We start from the raw sequence: 19191 nt of genomic DNA on the forward strand, positions 1-19191 counted from the left end.
TTGTCATTAAATAATAGGTAATTGTGTGTCTTTGTCCAGCAAAATATCTGTTTGTAAGGAACAAAATGGCTTTCTTTTGGGTTTTTAACCTTTTATAGATATGTGCTACAATTATTTATGTAATCTGTCTATAGAGAAAGTGTTTATAATCTACACAAACTACACATAAAGTACTCATGCTGACATTAGTTCACATCCTCAATGACACAGTAGGTTTCACAACGGAAGCAAGTTCCAAGCGAGGGAGGAACTTAGAGATCTAAGGGCTGCAGACAAGAAACAAACTACCACTCAATATATGAGGCAGAATGCAAGCAGGAGTTAATAAGATAAAGAGATAGAAACAGTGATATCATAAAGAAAATAGCTATAGATAGCAAGAGGGCAAAAAGGGGGTGACTAAGTTAGAAAGACGGAGGAAAATAGAGATTTAGATAGTGAAAAATGAATTAAAGAGGAACTGTAATTTAAAGGGGACCAAACACATTTGTATTAAACGGTAGAGACAAAAAGAGGGTAAAAAAAAAACAGTTATACCACAACAATATAGGGAGACAGCAAATCAACTAACAGTGATTATAGCAAAAGTGACTGATAACGTTACCACCAGGTAATTTCTTACACTTAGAGACTCAAAGAGAGACGTCTACCAACATCTAAGCAAGTGAGTGTACTTTATCAGGTAGGAGGGTTTGTGGGAGCATTTAAAGGGGTATCAGAAGTACGTGTAGACAAAGTAGAGAGAAAAAGAGTGGCAGCTGTGCCTTTAAGTGCTATAAATAATGAGGAAATACAATTTAGGGAAGTTTGTCTATGCTAAGAAATAAATGTAAAGCTAATAATAGATAATTAGATGGAAGAAGAGTGCGTGCTGTAAAACGTTTTGTTTGGCAAAATATACACAAAACAGTTGGCTAAGAGTCAACCAGAAAGGGATGGAGTCGGGTATTGTGAAGCAAGGAGCTCTGCACCTGCAGCATCAGCAGAGGTTTGGGAAGGTAAGTGTTAAAGGCTAGCTGTTTTATTTAAAGAGAAATGAGACCCCACGTATTTCTTTCACGATTCAGATAGAGAATACAATTTTAAACAACTTTCCAATTTGAGCAGCAATGACCTACTGGGAGCTGGCTGCTGATTGGTAGCTGCACATATATGCCGCTTGTCATTGGCTCACCTGATGTGTTAAGCTAGCTCCCAGTAGTGCATTACTGCTCCTCGACAAAGGATACCAAGAGAATGAAGCACATTTGATAATAGAGGTACATTGGAAACTTGTTTAAAGTTGTATGTATCTGAATTAGGAAATAAAAATGTAGGTTTCATGTCCCTTTAATGTAATCTATAGAGTAACATCAGTGCTCTCTCTAAAGCAGTGTGACAATTTCTAAGCATTTGAAACTATCCTTTTATTAGCAACATTTTCATTGTATTGCAGTCTAAAACATATCCTTTGAAAATACTCTTTTATGTTAAAATGCTGTGTACTGTAGTCAGTTACCTCCTGAAGTTATCAAGTAATCATTGAATAGCAGGCTGCAAGATCAGGGATCTGAAATCTGCAGTATCCACTAAAAACTGTCTAAGGGGCAGTAAAAAAACTGCAATTTTCTGAGATAAATTATAGGAAAAAAAATGGGCAAAATAAAAAACAAAAAGTTTTTTTAAGATGCATATGTTTTATGGGGATTTAAATCTTCCTTTAAAAGGACATCAAACACCTTATAATTAATTACAAGTCTCTTTGTAGTCTTTCAAAATATATTAAAGGGACAGTTTACTCCATAATTTTTATTTTTTAAAAAGATAGACAATCCCTTTGTTATTCATTCCCTAGTTTTGCATAACCAACACAGTTATATTAACATAATTTTTCCCTCTGTGATTACCTTGTATCTAAGCTTCTGCAGACTGCCTCCTTATTTCAGTTCTTTTGACAGACTTGTATTTAGCCAATTAGTGCAGACTCCTAGGTAATTCCATGGGAGTGAGCACAATGTTATCTATATAGCACAAACAAGCTAGTGCTATCTAGCTGAAAAACTGTCAAAATGCACTGAGATAATAGGTGGCCCTCGATGGCTTAGAAATTAGCATACAATGCTCCCTAGGTTTAGCTTTCAACAAAGAATACCAAAAGAACAAAGCAAATTTGATGATAAAAATACATTGGAAAGTTGTTTAAAATGATATGCCCTATCTGAATCATGAAAGTATCATTTTAACTAGACTGTCCCTTTAACACTTTGTGTGCTGCAATTTGTTTTTCAGATGCCAAAGTCCCTAAACAACTAGCCTTAAATCTGAGGAGCTATACTTGTTATTGGATTAGACAAGGCCTACCCCTGTCATTTAATAGCAACATTTACATTGTTTTGCAGTATCTTGTCACCTCTACTGAGATTAATTAGGAACAGATATGTAGCAAAGGTTAGGCTAAGGCTTGTGAAGTTTGCAGTATTCATTTTCAGTATTGGAAAAACACTTTTTTTTTTTTTTTTTTTTTAAATACAGGAAAATATGTGAAAATAAATGAAAGTATATTGCAAATGTTATTTTTAACAATATAATTAAACATTTTGGGCTATATTACAAGTGGAGCACTAATTTATCGTGCACCCGTAAACGGGCAAATTCACCAGCTTTACGGGTGCATGATATACGGTATAACCAGTCATTACAAGTGTCCGGTTATTGCTACCGCTTGCGGTAGTGATTAGTGCTCCGAAAATTAACCAGAGATCAGATCTCTTGTTCATTTTTCAAATGGGCCCCTATTGCCCCAAAATAAAGTGTGTTGTAGTTTTTAATAATAAAAAAATTGTAGCATTTATTTATTTTTATAAAATAACTGCAAGAAACAGTTATGAGGGGTTAGAGTGGGCGTGTGTGGGGTGTTAGAAAGAAAAATGCCGTCTATGGGAACTGTGTGTGCTCTGTAAATATATATCTATATGCTTATATACTGTACATATAAATTAAGTGTTAATGTGTATATACACATACATGTACATATATATTTAATATTTGCTGCGCATCGCTGTACTAGGTTCTCAGCTGTGTCTCATTGCATTGTGAATGCGAGGCCGCGTTTGCATTGCGCTTTACTTGTAATACCAGCGGACATTTGCGTGCACTGGTATTACTGATCAAAAGCGCAATTAATCCTGTAATCTGGCCCTTTATATTACAATTGTCATGCTCCTTTAATAGATCTAAGGTACTATCTTCTTTCTGCTTTATTCATCACATGGAGCTAGATTCACAAAGAGCCTTAAAAGTCTTACATATACCCTACTGTTTATGGAACCCATTTATAAAGGAATAGAGAGATTAGTTCATTTTAATGAGTAGGCAATGGAGAATTGTTTTTAAAGGGATAGGAAAGTCTAAATTAAACGTGCAGGATTCAGATAGAACATGTAAATGTAAGACACTATTAAATTCACTTCTATTTTCAAATGTGCTTTGTTCTTTTGGTAACCCTTGTTGAAAAAGAACACGCACATATCATACACTAGTGGGAGGTGCGTGCACACATTTGTCTCTTGTGATTGGCTAACTAGATGTGTTCAGCTAACTCCCAGTAGTTTAATGCGGTTCCTTCAGCAAACAAGAGAATGAAGCAAATTCGATAATAGAAGTAAATTGGAAAGTTGTATGTTCTATCCAGATCATGTAAGAAAATGTTTCCTGTCCCTTTAAACTGGATTCACAGTCTCTCTAGGCTCTTACTCTTATACAGTTTTTGTATATAAATATATACAATTTCATTTGAGCTTCCGTGTCTCTACTACAGTGATGACCAACTTCCTAACATATGGAGCTGCAGATAAATATTTAGAAGCCTAGGGACACTAAAGTCAAAATTAAACTTTGATGATTCAGATGGAGCATGCAGTTTTAAGAGATTTTGCAGTTTATTTCCATTATCAAATTGCGCACAGTCTTTTATATGCACACTTTCTGAGGCACCAGCACTTACTGAGCATGTGCAAGAGTTCACAGAATATACACTGTATATATGAGTCTGTGATTAGCTGATGGCAAATTGATGTAAATGTCATTTGTCAGGAAAACATTATCTACTGCTAATTTAAAAATGCGATTGTGCTATCTTTTTTATTATGTACTTGTTGGTTATATAATGCTACTATATAAAATGGTTCTTTAACCCCTTAACGACCGACGACGTATGCCATACGTCCTCAAAAAAAAAGCACTTAACGACCGAGGACGTATGGCATACGTCGTCGGTTTAACAGAGCACTGGAAGCGATCGAAATCGCTTCCAGCTGCTCTAACAGTATTGCAGGCTTGCCTTGATGTCTAGGCATCCTGCAATACTGTTCCCGAGTGCCGGGACCGGATTGATCACTCCCCCATGAGTGATCACTTCCGGTTTCGCTCCACGTGGAGCCCGGCAGTGTTTCAGAGCATCGGAAGCGATCGGACACGCTTCCGATGCTCTGCTTGTTTGCTAAGTGCCTCGGTGGGTCGAGGCACTTAGTTAGTTGTAAAATAAAATTTAAAAAAAAAAAAAAAAACGATTAAAATAAAAAAAAGCCCTAAAAGCCCCCCCCCCTCCCCCTTCACTAGGCATCCAAGATGGCGATGCCCAGTGCATCATGGGGCCTCTGGGGGGGTCCCTAGCCTGCATCATCATAGGGGCAAGCTAGGGTCACCCAATCTGAGCCTCCCACCCTAAAAAAAATAATAATAATAAAATACCCCATTTGTCTGATCATGTCAATATTTGTAAATATTGACTATGATCAGTGTGGATCTCCCTCCCTCTCCTCACTTGCCATTTTGTTGGAGAGAGAGAGAGACCTGTATTTAGAAGAGAGAGAGATTTATTTCTTTTATTTGTTAAAAAATATAGAACCAAAGGCTCTTTTCAGAGCCATTAACCCCTAGCTTGCCAATGATCACTATATATCACTGGCAGTAGCATAGGTGCACTTTTTTTTTGCTGCATTTTGCTGTCTGTGCATTTTTTTAGGGGTTAATTTTGTTGTTGTAATTTTTTAAAAATCCAAAGGCTCTTTTCAGAAACATTTAGTTAATTTAATTTAATTTTCAGAGCCATTAACCCCTAGCTTGCCAGTGATCGCTATAAATCACTGGCAGTTGCATAGCTGTACTTTTTTGCTGTCTGTGCATTTTTTTAGGGGTTAATTTTGTTGTTGTAATTTTTTAAAAACCCAAAGGCTCTTTTCAGAAACATTTAGTTAATTTAATTTAATTTTCAGAGCCATTAACCCCTAGCTTGCCAGTGATCGCTATAAATCACTGGCAGTTGCATAGCTGTACTTTTTTGCTGTCTGTGCATTTTTTTAGGGGTTAATTTTGTTGTTGTAATTTTTTAAAAACCCAAAGGCTCTTTTCAGAAACATTTAGTTAATTTAATTTTCAGAGCCATTAACCCCTAGCTTGCCAGTGATCGCTATAAATCACTGGCAGTAGCATAGCTGTACTTTTTTGCTAGTTAATTTAGTTAATTAATTTAGTTAATTTAATTTAATTTTCAGAGCCATTAACCCCTAGCTTGCCAGTGATCGCTATAAATCACTGGCAGTTGCATAGCTGTACTTTTTTGCTGTCTGTGTATTTTTTTTAGGGGTTAATTTTGTTGTTGTAATTTTTTAAAAACCCAAAGGCTCTTTTCAGAAACATTTAGTTAATTTAATTTAATTTTCAGAGCCATTAACCCCTAGCTTGCCAGTGATCGCTATAAATCACTGGCAGTAGCATAGCTGTACTTTTTTGCTAGTTAATTTAGTTAATTAATTTAGTTAATTTAATTTAATTTTCAGAGCCATTAACCCCTAGCTTGCCAGTGATCGCTATAAATCACTGGCAGTTGCATAGCTGTACTTTTTTGCTGTCTGTGCATTTTTTTAGGGGTTAATTTTGTTGTTGTAATTTTTTAAAAACCCAAAGGCTCTTTTCAGAAACATTTAGTTAATTTAATTTAATTTTCAGAGCCATTAACCCCTAGCTTGCCAGTGATCGCTATAAATCACTGGCAGTAGCATAGCTGTACTTTTTTGCTAGTTAATTTAGTTAATTAATTTAGTTAATTTAATTTTTTTTAGTAATTGTTTTCTGTGACAGATACAAAAAGGTCACAGAAAAGATATAGTGCTGAGGAGGCGTATGCCATCCTTGCGTCAGAGTCAGATGCCTCTATTTCTGACTCAGACCCCAATTTTGACCCTGCCATGTGCTCAGATACATCACTAGATGCAGTCTCAACTGATAGTGATGTATCTGTGGCTGCTAGCCCCCCTGCTACCCCCCCTGCCAGCCCCCCTGCCAGAAGGAGGCGTGTTGCTGCCATTGCTGCTGAAGAGTGTGTAACGCCTCATCTCCAGAGGCCAGATATCCCACCCTTCACAGCAAATGCTGGCATAAATATAGATGTGGCAGGTTTTAGCCTCCAGCAGTTTCTGGAAGTGTTTCTGGGCGATGATATATTGGGGAACATTGTCGCCCAAACTAATTTATATGCCCATCAGTTCCGTGCTGCAAAGCCTGGAACATATTTGGCAAAGCAGCAATGGGCCCCCATCAATGTGCCAGAATTCAAAAAATTCTGGGCATTGACTATGCTGATGGGCATCATAAAGAAACCCTCCATTCGCTCCTACTGGAGTACTAGCCCCATCTGCTCTACCCCCATTTTCTCCCCAGACTATGTCGAGGAAGAGGTATGAAATGATTCTGCATTTCATGCACTTCAGCGACAACAGCCTGTGCCCCCCTAGGGAGCATCCCCAATTTGACAGGCTGTATAAAATCCGCCCCCTGATAACCCACTTTTCTGCCAGGTTTGCAGAGGCTTATACACCTGGAAGGAATATATGCGTTGATGAATCCCTAATGAAGTATAAGGGAAGGCTGGGATTCAAGCAGTATATTCCTTCCAAACGCTCCAGATATGGGGTAAAGGTGTATAAGCTCTGTGACAGCGAGACTGGGTATACTCAGGCCTTCCGGGTGTATGAGGGAAAGGATAGCCACCTTGACCCTCCAGGTTGCCCAGAACATATGGGAACCACTGGCAAGATTGTCTGGGACCTGATATTACCCCTAATGAACAAAGGGTATCACTTGTACTTAGACAATTTTTATACAAGTGTCCTTTTGTTCAAGCTACTGTATTGCTTTGATACAGTAGCTTGCGGTACAATTAAAAAGAACCGCGCAGGTTTCCCAGGACAGCTTGTACGCACCCGGCTACGAAGGGGGGAGACCTCAGCTCTGCGCCAAGAGGAGCTGTTGGCACTGAAGTACAGAGACAAGAAGGATGTATACCTTCTTACCACCATCCACACAGAGAGGACGGTGGCGGTTTCTGTACGTGGCAGAGCTGAGATCATAAGGAAGCCAGTGTGCATCAAGTCTTATAACCGGCATATGGGTGGGGTTGATCTGGCTGATCAGCTGCTGCAGCCCTACCTAATTATGCGGAAGACAAGGGCCTGGTACAAAAAGGTTGCAATTTACCTAATGCAGATTGCAACCCACAACGCTTTTTTGTTGTTCAAAAAAGCAAACCCCAGAGTTAAAAATACTTTTTTACAGTTTCAGCTCCAGATTATTACGGGGATTTTGTACCATGATGCACCTGCTCCCCGGGTGGTGATGGGAGAGAGCAGAGTTGGGGCTACCCATTTTATTTTTAAAATCCCCCCTACTGCTGCAAAGCAGAAACCACAAAAAAAGTCTGTACCAAGAGGGGGAAGAGAAGGGACACCATATATCACTGTCCTGATTGCCCTGGACAGCCTGCACTCTGCATTGGGGACTGCTTCAAGCGGTACCATACAATGGTCAATTTTTAAAAAAATAAAAACATTTGCTGTTACATATATATATATTTTTTTTTGGTTATGTTTACAGTTAGATGTTTTTTTGGTTTTTTTACTTTTACTGTGCCAGATTTTTACATTTCACTACTCTATTTTTTTCTAAAATTGGGCCTGTTTTTTTTTAACCAAAACCCCTGTCAAACCTATGCATGGGGGACATAGGTGTTCTCAGGGTGCCTTGCAGAAAACAACCTGAAGTATGTTTTTGTAATAACTTACAACAGTCTCTCCTAAATTATAGTCAAAAAGCAATGTGTCTGTAAAAATGAAAATTGAAAAATTACCACCATACACTTTCTCCAATTTTTTGGGCTAAAACGGATGCTTCAAAGGCATCAAAGCACACCATATACAATACCTTGGGGTGTCAACATTTAAAAAATATACACTTTGAATGCAATAAATAAAAGTGGGGTATGCGATAGGCCCCAAACTAAAGATAGGCCTATCAGAAGAAATACTCTAATTTTTAATAACTAAAATCACAAGTCATAAAATTGTAACATAACCTTCCCAAAATCCTGGCAAACCTATGCATGGGGGGCATAGGTGTACTCAGGGTGCCTTGCAGAAAACAACCTGAAGTATTCTTTTGCAATAACTTACAACAGTCTCTCCTAAATCATAGTAAAAAAGCAATGTGTCTGTAACAATGAAAATTGAAAAATTACCACCATATACTTTCTCCAATTTTTTGGGCTAAAACGGTTGCATCAAAGTCATCAAACCACTCCATGTATAATACCTTGGGGGGTCAACTTTTTAAATATAATCACATTTATGGAAAACAAATAAATTGGGGTATGTTAAAAGACCCCCAAAAAAGACGATAGGCAAAGAAAATATGTTAAATGTGAAAAAAAATCACAAACACATGTCAGACATTTGGCATTGCACCGCCCAAACAAGCCAACAAACCTATGCATAGGTGGTATCACTGAACTCAGGAGATGATGGTGACCACATATTGGTGTCTTCTTTGGTAGTAACACATAACAGGAGCTGTGAATCCATGTCTAAAGTACAATGTATGTGAAAAATAACACAAAGAAATGAATGCCCAATAGTTTGACAAAGACTAGTGGTTGAATTAGTGTATGGAAAGTGTTAAAACACCTGCATTTGAAATACCCTAGGATGTCTACTTTTCAAAAATATATGGTTTTATGGGGGTAAATTACATTGGCCGGCTTCAGAAATGTCTTAAATAGAACATGGGTGCATGGGATGTGAAAATGGGAAGTGTAAAAAATGGAATGCGCTTCCTAAAAATAAGGCCTTCTAGCCCCCAGAGAACCCAACACACCTATACATGGGTGGTATCACTGTACTCAGGAGATGTTGTTGAACACATATTGAGGTGTTTTTTGGCAGTAACACATAACAGGAACTGAGAATCCATGCCTAAAGTACAATGTGTGTGAAAAATAACACAAAAATATGACTACCCAAAAGTTTGACAAAGACTGGTGGTTAAATAAGTTCATGGAAAGTGTGAAAATACCAGCATTTCAAATACCCTAGGGGGTCTACTTCTCAAAAATATATGGTTTTATGGGGGTAAATTTCATTGACCGGCTTCAGAAATGTCCCAAATAGGACATGGGTGCATGATGACCGATGTGAAAATTCCAAGTTGAAAAACTGGAATGCGCTTCCTAAACAAAAGGCCTTCTAGCCCCCAGAGAACCCAACACACCTATACATGGGTGGTATCACTGTACTCAGGAGATGTTGTTGAACACATATTGAGGTGTTTTTTGGCAGTAACACATAACAGGAACTGAGAATCCATGCCTAAAGTACAATGTGTGTGAAAAATAACACAAAAAAATGACTACCCAAAAGTTTGACAAAGACTGGTGGTTGAATTAGTGCATGGAAAGTGTTAAAATACCAGCATTTGAAATACCCTAGGGTGTCTACTTTTCAAAAATATATGGTTTGATGGGGGTAAATTCCATTGGCCAGCTTCAGAAATGTCCCAAATAGGACATGGGTGCATGATGACCGATGTGAAAATTCCAAGTTGAAAAACTGGAATGCGCTTCCTAAAATTAAGGCCTTTTAGCCCCCAGAGAACCCGACACACCTATACATGGGTGGTATCACTGTACTCAGGAGATGTTGTTGAACACATATTGAGGTGCTTTTTGGCAGTAATACATAACAGGAACTGAGAATCCATGCCTAAAATACAATGTGTGTGAAAAATAACACAAAAAAATGACTACCCAAAAGTTTGACAAAGACTGGTGGTTGAATTAGTGCATGGAAAGTGTTAAAATACCAGCATTTGAAATACCCTAGGGTGTCTACTTTTCAAAAATATATGGTTTGATGGGGGTAAATTCCATTGGCCAGCTTCAGAAATGTCCCAAATAGGACATGGGTGCATGATGACCGATGTGAAAATTCCAAGTTGAAAAACTGGAATGCGCTTCCTAAAATTAAGGCCTTTTAGCCCCCAGAGAACCCAACACACCTATACATGGGTGGTATCACTGTACTCAGGAGATGTTGTTGAACACATATTGAGGTGTTTTTTGGCAGTAACACATAACAGGAACTGAGAATCCATGCCTAAAGTACAATGTGTGTGAAAAATAACACAAAATAATGACTACCCAAAAGTTTGACAAAGACTGGTGGTTGAATTAGTGCATGGAAAGTGTTAAAATACAAGCATTTGAAATACCCTAGGGTGTCTACTTTTCAAAAATATATGGTTTGATGGGGGTAAATTCCATTGACCAGCTTCAGAAATGTCCCAAATAGGACATGGGTGCATGATGACCGATGTGAAAATTCCAAGTTGAAAAACTGGAATGCGCTTCCTAAAATTAAGGCCTTTTAGCCCCCAGAGAACCCGACACACCTATACATGGGTGGTATCACTGTACTCAGGAGATGTTGTTGAACACATATTGAGGTGTTTTTTGGCAGTAACACATAACAGGAACTGAGAATCCATGCCTAAAGTACAATGTGTGTGAAAAATAACACAAAATAATGACTACCCAAACGTTTGACAAAGACTGGTGGTTGAATTAGTGCATGGAAAGTGTTAAAATACAAGCATTTGAAATACCCTAGGGTGTCTACTTTTCAAAAATATATGGTTTGATGGGGGTAAATTCCATTGACCAGCTTCAGAAATGTCCCAAATAGGACATGGGTGCATGATGACCGATGTGAAAATTCCAAGTTGAAAAACTGGAATGCGCTTCCTAAAAATAAGGCCTTCTAGCCCCCAGAGAACCCAACACACCTATACATGGGTGGTATCACTGTACTCAGGAGATGTTGTTGAACACATATTGAGGTGTTTTTTGGCAGTAACACATAACAGGAACTGAGAATCCATGCCTAAAGTACAATGTGTGTGAAAAATAACACTAAAAAATGACTACCCAAAAGTTTGACAAAGACTGGTGGTTAAATAAGTTCATGGAAAGTGTGAAAATACCAGCATTTCAAATACCCTAGGGGGTCTACTTCTCAAAAATATATGGTTTTATGGGGGTAAATTTCATTGACCGGCTTCAGAAATGTCCCAAATAGGACATGGGTGCATGATGACCGATGTGAAAATTCCAAGTTGAAAAACTGGAATGCGCTTCCTAAAAATAAGGCCTTCTAGCCCCCAGAGAACCCAACACACCTATACATGGGTGGTATCACTGTACTCAGGAGATGTTGTTGAACACATATTGAGGTGTTTTTTGGCAGTAACACATAACAGGAACTGAGAATCCATGCCTAAAGTACAATGTGTGTGAAAAATAACACAAAAAAATGACTACCCAAAAGTTTGACAAAGACTGGTGGTTGAATTAGTGCATGGAAAGTGTTAAAATACCAGCATTTGAAATACCCTAGGGTGTCTACTTTTCAAAAATATATGGTTTGATGGGGGTAAATTCCATTGGCCAGCTTCAGAAATGTCCCAAATAGGACATGGGTGCATGATGACCGATGTGAAAATTCCAAGTTGAAAAACTGGAATGCGCTTCCTAAAATTAAGGCCTTTTAGCCCCCAGAGAACCCGACACACCTATACATGGGTGGTATCACTGTACTCAGGAGATGTTGTTGAACACATATTGAGGTGCTTTTTGGCAGTAATACATAACAGGAACTGAGAATCCATGCCTAAAATACAATGTGTGTGAAAAATAACACAAAAAAATGACTACCCAAAAGTTTGACAAAGACTGGTGGTTGAATTAGTGCATGGAAAGTGTTAAAATACCAGCATTTGAAATACCCTAGGGTGTCTACTTTTCAAAAATATATGGTTTGATGGGGGTAAATTCCATTGGCCAGCTTCAGAAATATCCCAAATAGGACATGGGTGCATGATGACCGATGTGAAAATTCCAAGTTGAAAAACTGGAATGCGCTTCCTAAAATTAAGGCCTTTTAGCCCCCAGAGAACCCGACACACCTATACATGGGTGGTATCACTGTACTCAGGAGATGTTGTTGAACACATATTGAGGTGTTTTTTGGCAGTAACACATAACAGGAACTGAGAATCCATGCCTAAAGTACAATGTGTGTGAAAAATAACACAAAATAATGACTACCCAAAAGTTTGACAAAGACTGGTGGTTGAATTAGTGCATGGAAAGTGTTAAAATACAAGCATTTGAAATACCCTAGGGTGTCTACTTTTCAAAAATATATGGTTTGATGGGGGTAAATTCCATTGACCAGCTTCAGAAATGTCCCAAATAGGACATGGGTGCATGATGACCGATGTGAAAATTCCAAGTTGAAAAACTGGAATGCGCTTCCTAAAATTAAGGCCTTTTAGCCCCCAGAGAACCCGACACACCTATACATGGGTGGTATCACTGTACTCAGGAGATGTTGTTGAACACATATTGAGGTGTTTTTTGGCAGTAACACATAACAGGAACTGAGAATCCATGCCTAAAGTACAATGTGTGTGAAAAATTACACAAAATAATGACTACCCAAACGTTTGACAAAGACTGGTGGTTGAATTAGTGCATGGAAAGTGTTAAAATACAAGCATTTGAAATACCCTAGGGTGTCTACTTTTCAAAAATATATGGTTTGATGGGGGTAAATTCCATTGACCAGCTTCAGAAATGTCCCAAATAGGACATGGGTGCATGATGACCGATGTGAAAATTCCAAGTTGAAAAACTGGAATGCGCTTCCTAAAAATAAGGCCTTCTAGCCCCCAGAGAACCCAACACACCTATACATGGGTGGTATCACTGTACTCAGGAGATGTTGTTGAACACATATTGAGGTGTTTTTTGGCAGTAACACATAACAGGAACTGAGAATCCATGCCTAAAGTACAATGTGTGTGAAAAATAACACAAAAAAATGACTACCCAAAAGTTTGACAAAGACTGGTGGTTAAATAAGTTCATGGAAAGTGTGAAAATACCAGCATTTCAAATACCCTAGGGGGTCTACTTCTCAAAAATATATGGTTTTATTGGGGTAAATTTCATTGACCGGCTTCAGAAATGTCCCAAATAGGACATGGGTGCATGATGACCAATGTGAAAATTCCAAATTGAAAAACTGGAATGCGCTTCCTAAAAATAAGGCCTTCTAGCCCCCAGAGAACCCAACACACCTATACATGGATGGTATCACTGTACTCAGGAGATGTTGTTGAACACATATTGAGGTGTTTTTTGGCAGTAACACATAACAGGAACTGAGAATCCATGCCTAAAGTACAATGTGTGTGAAAAATAACACAAAATAATGACTACCCAAAAGTTTGACAAAGACTGGTGGTTGAATTAGTGCATGGAAAGTGTTAAAATACAAGCATTTGAAATACCCTAGGGTGTCTACTTTTCAAAAATATATGGTTTGATGGGGGTAAATTCCATTGACCAGCTTCAGAAATGTCCCAAATAGGACATGGGTGCATGATGACCGATGTGAAAATTCCAAGTTGAAAAACTGGAATGCGCTTCCTAAAATTAAGGCCTTTTAGCCCCCAGAGAACCCGACACACCTATACATGGGTGGTATCACTGTACTCAGGAGATGTTGTTGAACACATATTGAGGTGTTTTTTGGCAGTAACACATAACAGGAACTGAGAATCCATGCCTAAAGTACAATGTGTGTGAAAAATAACACAAAATAATGACTACCCAAACGTTTGACAAAGACTGGTCGTTGAATTAGTGCATGGAAAGTGTTAAAATACAAGCATTTGAAATACCCTAGGCTGTCTACTTTTCAAAAATATAAGGTTTGATGGGGGTAAATTCCATTGACCAGCTTCAGAAATGTCCCAAATAGGACATGGGTGCATGATGACCGATGTGAAAATTCCAAGTTGAAAAACTGGAATGCGCTCCCTAAAAATAAGAGCTTTTAGCCCCCCGAGAACCCAACACACCTATACATGGGTGGTATCACTGTACCCAGGAGATGCTGCTGAAGACATATGAGGGTGTTATTTGGCAGTAACCCTTAATATTATCAGTAAATGTATTCTTAAATTGCTATTTTGTCAAAAAATCTAATTATTTTTTTTCCCCCCCAAACTTTGGCATAGATTGGTGGTAAAATGGTTACATGAAAAAAGTCAAAATACCCCAAGTTTAATACCTTAGGTTGTCTTCTTTTAAAAATATATATACATTTGAAGGGTTATTCAGGGATTCATGACAGATATTGGTGTTACAATGTAACTATCGCCAATTTTGAAAAAACATGGTTTTGAAATAGCAAAGTGCTACTTGTACTTATTGCCCTATAACTTGCAAAAAAAGCAAAGAACATGTAAACATTGGGTATTTATAAACTCAGGACAAAATTTAGAAACTGTTTAGCATTGGTATTTTATGGTGGTTGTAGATGTGTAAGAGATTTTGGGGCTCAAAGTTAGAAAAAGTGCATTTTTTTTCATTTTTTCCTCATATTTTATATTTTTTTTATAGTAAATTATAAGATATGATGAAAATAATCATATCTTTAGAAAGTCCATTTAATGGCGAGAAAAACAGTATATAATATGTGTGGGTACAGTAAATGAGTAAGAGGAAAATTACAGTTAAACACAAACATCGCAGAAATGCAAAAATAGCCTTGGTCCCAGATGGTCAACAAATTGAAATGTGGTCTGGTCACTAAGGGGTTAAAGGGACACTAAACCAAATTTTTTTTCTTTCGTGATTCGGATAGAGCATGCAATTTTAAGCAACTTTCTAATTTACACCTATTATCAATTTTTCTTCGTTCTCTTGCTTTCTTTATTTGAAAAAGAAGGGCATCTAATCTATTTTTTGGTTCAGCACAATGGAAAGCACTTGTTTATTGGTGGGTGAATTTACCCACCAATCAGCAAGAACAACCCAGTTTGTTCACCAAAAATGGGCCGGCATCTAAACTTACATTCTTGCATTTCAAATAAAGATACCAAGAGAATGAAGACAATTTGATAATAGTCAATTAGAAAGTTGCCTAAAATTGTATGCTCTATCTGAATCACAAAAGAAATTGGGTTCAGTGTCCCTTAAAGGAACACATATATTTATGGCTATTACAAATAATATATTTCCCAAAAATATTCAGTGGCACAGGATCAGATTTAGGTAAAGCTATAGGGGCTGATTTATCAATGCTTCAACGCTGGAATCTCGTGTCAAATTAGATGCAAAGTTGATCTGCCTAAGATAACAAAGCATCAAGATCGTCAAATGTTGAAATGTGCAACGTAATATACGCTACCGCGATATCAATCTGATGCAGATCGATGCTTGTATTATTCGAGTGGAATACTGATAATCCGCCATCACATTAGACTCTATTTGACCCTCTTGCCAATTTATCAAACATTCAACAGGTACGCTCGCGTCTATTCCAACGCAGCGTACCTATCGCTCAAACCACCACTCTTGAGGCCGTGAATGCCATAGAAATCAATGGGAGTCTGAAAACACAGAATGGTTATGTTCGATGCTGCAAGACAATGAAGCATACTAGATAATAAAAGTAAATTCGAGAGATGTTACCCTACTTATGGATTATGTTACATCTTTGTCTCATTACAAAGCAAGGGGACAATATTATTGCTCCAAATTTGGTGCACTAGTAGATATAGGGATACAAATGAAATAAATACATTACATAATATAGCCAACTTCCTTTTTTTGGATAAATCTATTTGCACCATGTTTAGCGCATGTAATACAAGTCCCACTCTCCACTTCGCACTAAATTTGACGCAACAATTTTCACACCAAATTTGATGCAATACTCAAACTCCTAAACAACCAACAAACTAGTAAAGTTTTCCAGAACTTCTTATTGGTAAATGCATAATCACGTGATTAATGAAATCAGCCAATCTGATTGAAATATAAATTTTCTACTATCACTAGCAAATCAAATTGCTCTATACTTGAGTCATTGATCACCCATCAGAAATTGTAAGTGCCATTTGTTACATTGTGTATTATACTTTGAAAGTATGTATATGTGAAATTAGTATTAAAGATAAACATTGATGATGACATTAGGCCACACAGTGTAATATTTCTGACAATGATTTTAATAATTGAATGATGTTTGAGTCAACATAATCTTGAGATGATAGCTCAAAGTGTGTCATGTTTGCATCCGTTCATCGCCGTGTCGCCGCGGCTCCCGGAACTTCTCTGTGTGTCTGACGTCATGTTGCTTAGCAACATGACGCTTTCTCAACACACCCCTCTGATGACGATTACGCTCCTGCCCTTTAAACAACGGCGGGAGATCTGAATCTGGGCCCGTTTGTTTGCTACCCTTTGGATTGTGAGTACCGTATCTTTCTGATCTTTTGTGTACCGATTTCTGCCTGCCTGACCAAGCCTCTTGCCTAATCCCTACTTGCTGATATTTGGATATAGACTTCTGCCTGCCTGACCTTGCCTGTAGCTTTTACCCTTTTGCTGATACTTGGATGCCGACTTCTGCTTGCCTGACCTTGTCTTTTGCCTATACCTTTTGCTGATATTTGGATGCCGACTTCTGCCTACCTGACCTTGCTTTTGCCTTTACCTTTAAACCTTATCTTTGATAAACAAAACCTGCTTAAAGGGACATTCTACTTTTACAAGCTGCAAAAGAGAACTTTGCCTTTCTGTTTGTTATAAACCTGCTTAAAGGGACATTTTACTTTTACAAGCTGCACAAGAGAACTTTGCCTTTCTGTTTGTTATAAACCTGCTTAAAGGGACATTTTACTTTTACAAGCTGCAAAAGAGAACTTTGCCTTTCTGTTTGTTATACACCTGCTTAAAAGGGACATTTACTTTTACAAGCTGCAAAAGAGAACTTTACCTTTCTGTTTGTTATACACCTGCTTAAAAGGAACTTTTACTTTTACAAGCTGCAAAAGAGAACTTTTCCTTTGTTTTACAAGCCTGTTAAAGAGGACCTATTTCAGAAGCTTCAAGTAAGAGCATTTCCTTTTTGTTCTTTTTACTACTTAAAGGGACGTTTTATCCTTTGTGGCTTTCCTGCATTCTGGAACAATATTCATTTTTGTTTTCTTCTAATCTGCTTCCTGAGTGGGTCACGTCCTGGATATTTCTCAGTGTGCTAGCGTGTGCTTTTCAATTCACGCTAGCAGTTGGGTTACATCCCGGATTGATTCCAGAGCGGCTGACATTACAAACGGGCCACTAAAATGGACCCCACTGAATTATCTATGGCCGTGGCTCACCAGGGACAGCTCTTGGGTTCTCATGCCACTCACTTGCAGTCTCTGGACACTAAACTTGATCAAATTACTGCTCTATTACAAAATTTGGTTGCTACAGCACCTCCCAATCCTAATCCCAATCCAAATCCGATTGAGGCATTACCTCCTCCGATTCCTAACAATCAGTCTCAGGTACAACTAAGTCCCAGGATACCTCTTCCGGATAAATATGATGGGAATCCTGAAGAATGTAGAGGCTTTCTGAATCAATGCCGTCTTCATTTCCGAAATAGCCCTACTCTCTTTGCTACTGCCTCTTCTAGAATCACATTTCTTATTTCCTTAATGAAAGGAAAAGCCTTGGCTTGGGTATCACCTTTGCTAGAAAAGAATGATCCTATACTGTTGGATGTTGATACATTTTTATCTACATTCTCAAACGTATTCGATAAACCTGGAAGGTCATCCGCTGCTGAAGCTACTCTCCTGGATTTACGTCAAGGAAATCAACCAGTCTCTCAATATGCTATTGAGTTCCGCACCCTTGCCTCTGAAACCACTTGGAATCAGGGAGCACTCAGAGCCGCTTTCCGTAAAGGACTTTCTGAGCGTCTCAAGGATGAATTGGTGTATCGTGAACTTCCAGAGTCCTTAGAAGCCTTAATAAATCTCTGTATCAGTCTCGACGCCAGGTTTCGTGAACGCCAACAAGAAAAGGATAGAACACAGAGGACTTCAACTCGAACTCCTTTTCGTTTGGCTCCTCGTTTTTCTAATCCAGTCACTCCAGCCTCTCCTACTACTGATCAGGCTGAACCCATGGAAGTAGGAAGTATAAAATTAACTGAGACTGAACGCTTGAGAAGACGGACTCTTGGCTTATGTCTGTACTGTGGCCTTAAAGGGCATTTATTAAGGGATTGTCCTACTAGGCCAGTAAAAGCCAGGGCTTAACTCTAGTCCAGGGAACTGAGTTAAGCCAAAATAGTGGTCATTCCCTATACAAGAAACTCTTTGTTCCAGTAACTCTTCTAATTGGACATAAGAAGATCTATACCCAAGCTCTAATTGATTCTGGTGCTGGAGGTGTGTTCATTGACTCTACATTTGTTTCTACTCATTCTATACCCTTACTAAAGAAGGAGTATTCCATTTCAGTCTCTACGGTCAGTGGAGATCCTTTGGGTTCTGGATACATTCAGTTTTCTACTCAACCCTTACTCTTCACCGTAGGAATACTTCATTCCGAGACAATTTGTTTCGATGTCATTCCCACTCCACAATTTCCCATTATCTTGGGATTACCCTGGCTCCAGATTCACAATCCCATTTTTTCTTGGACTTTCGGTGAACTCATTTCCTGGGGATCTACATGCCAGACTAAATGTCTTCAAAAGATTACTAAGTTACCACTCACTATTGCTCTCACAGTTGAAACTCCGGAATCCTTACCTATGCATTACCATGACTTTGTGGATGTTTTCTCCAAAAAAGAAGCTGAACGTCTTCCTCCTCATCGCCCTTTTGATTGTCCCATTGATCTCCTTCCTGGGGCTGCCTATCCTCGTGGCAAGACATATCCACTTTCTAAACCAGAAAACATGGCTC

At 38.4% G+C, this 19191-nt stretch overlaps 1 protein-coding gene across 1 annotated transcript in view; it reads left to right on the forward strand.

Moving 5' to 3' along the window:
• The first annotated feature begins 316 nt into the window (after nt 1–316).
• The window catches only part of LOC128663558 (docking protein 2), a 109777-nt gene continuing 90902 nt past the window's right edge, over nt 317–19191 (forward strand). Inside the window, exon 1 of the mRNA XM_053717936.1 lies at nt 317–998. Coding sequence (XP_053573911.1) covers nt 936–998 — 63 coding nt within the window. The 5' untranslated portion in view covers nt 317–935. The remainder of the gene's footprint in view (nt 999–19191) is intronic.

Source organism: Bombina bombina, chromosome 6 (genome assembly GCF_027579735.1).
Source record: "Bombina bombina isolate aBomBom1 chromosome 6, aBomBom1.pri, whole genome shotgun sequence".
Classification (NCBI taxonomy): domain Eukaryota; kingdom Metazoa; phylum Chordata; class Amphibia; order Anura; family Bombinatoridae; genus Bombina; species Bombina bombina.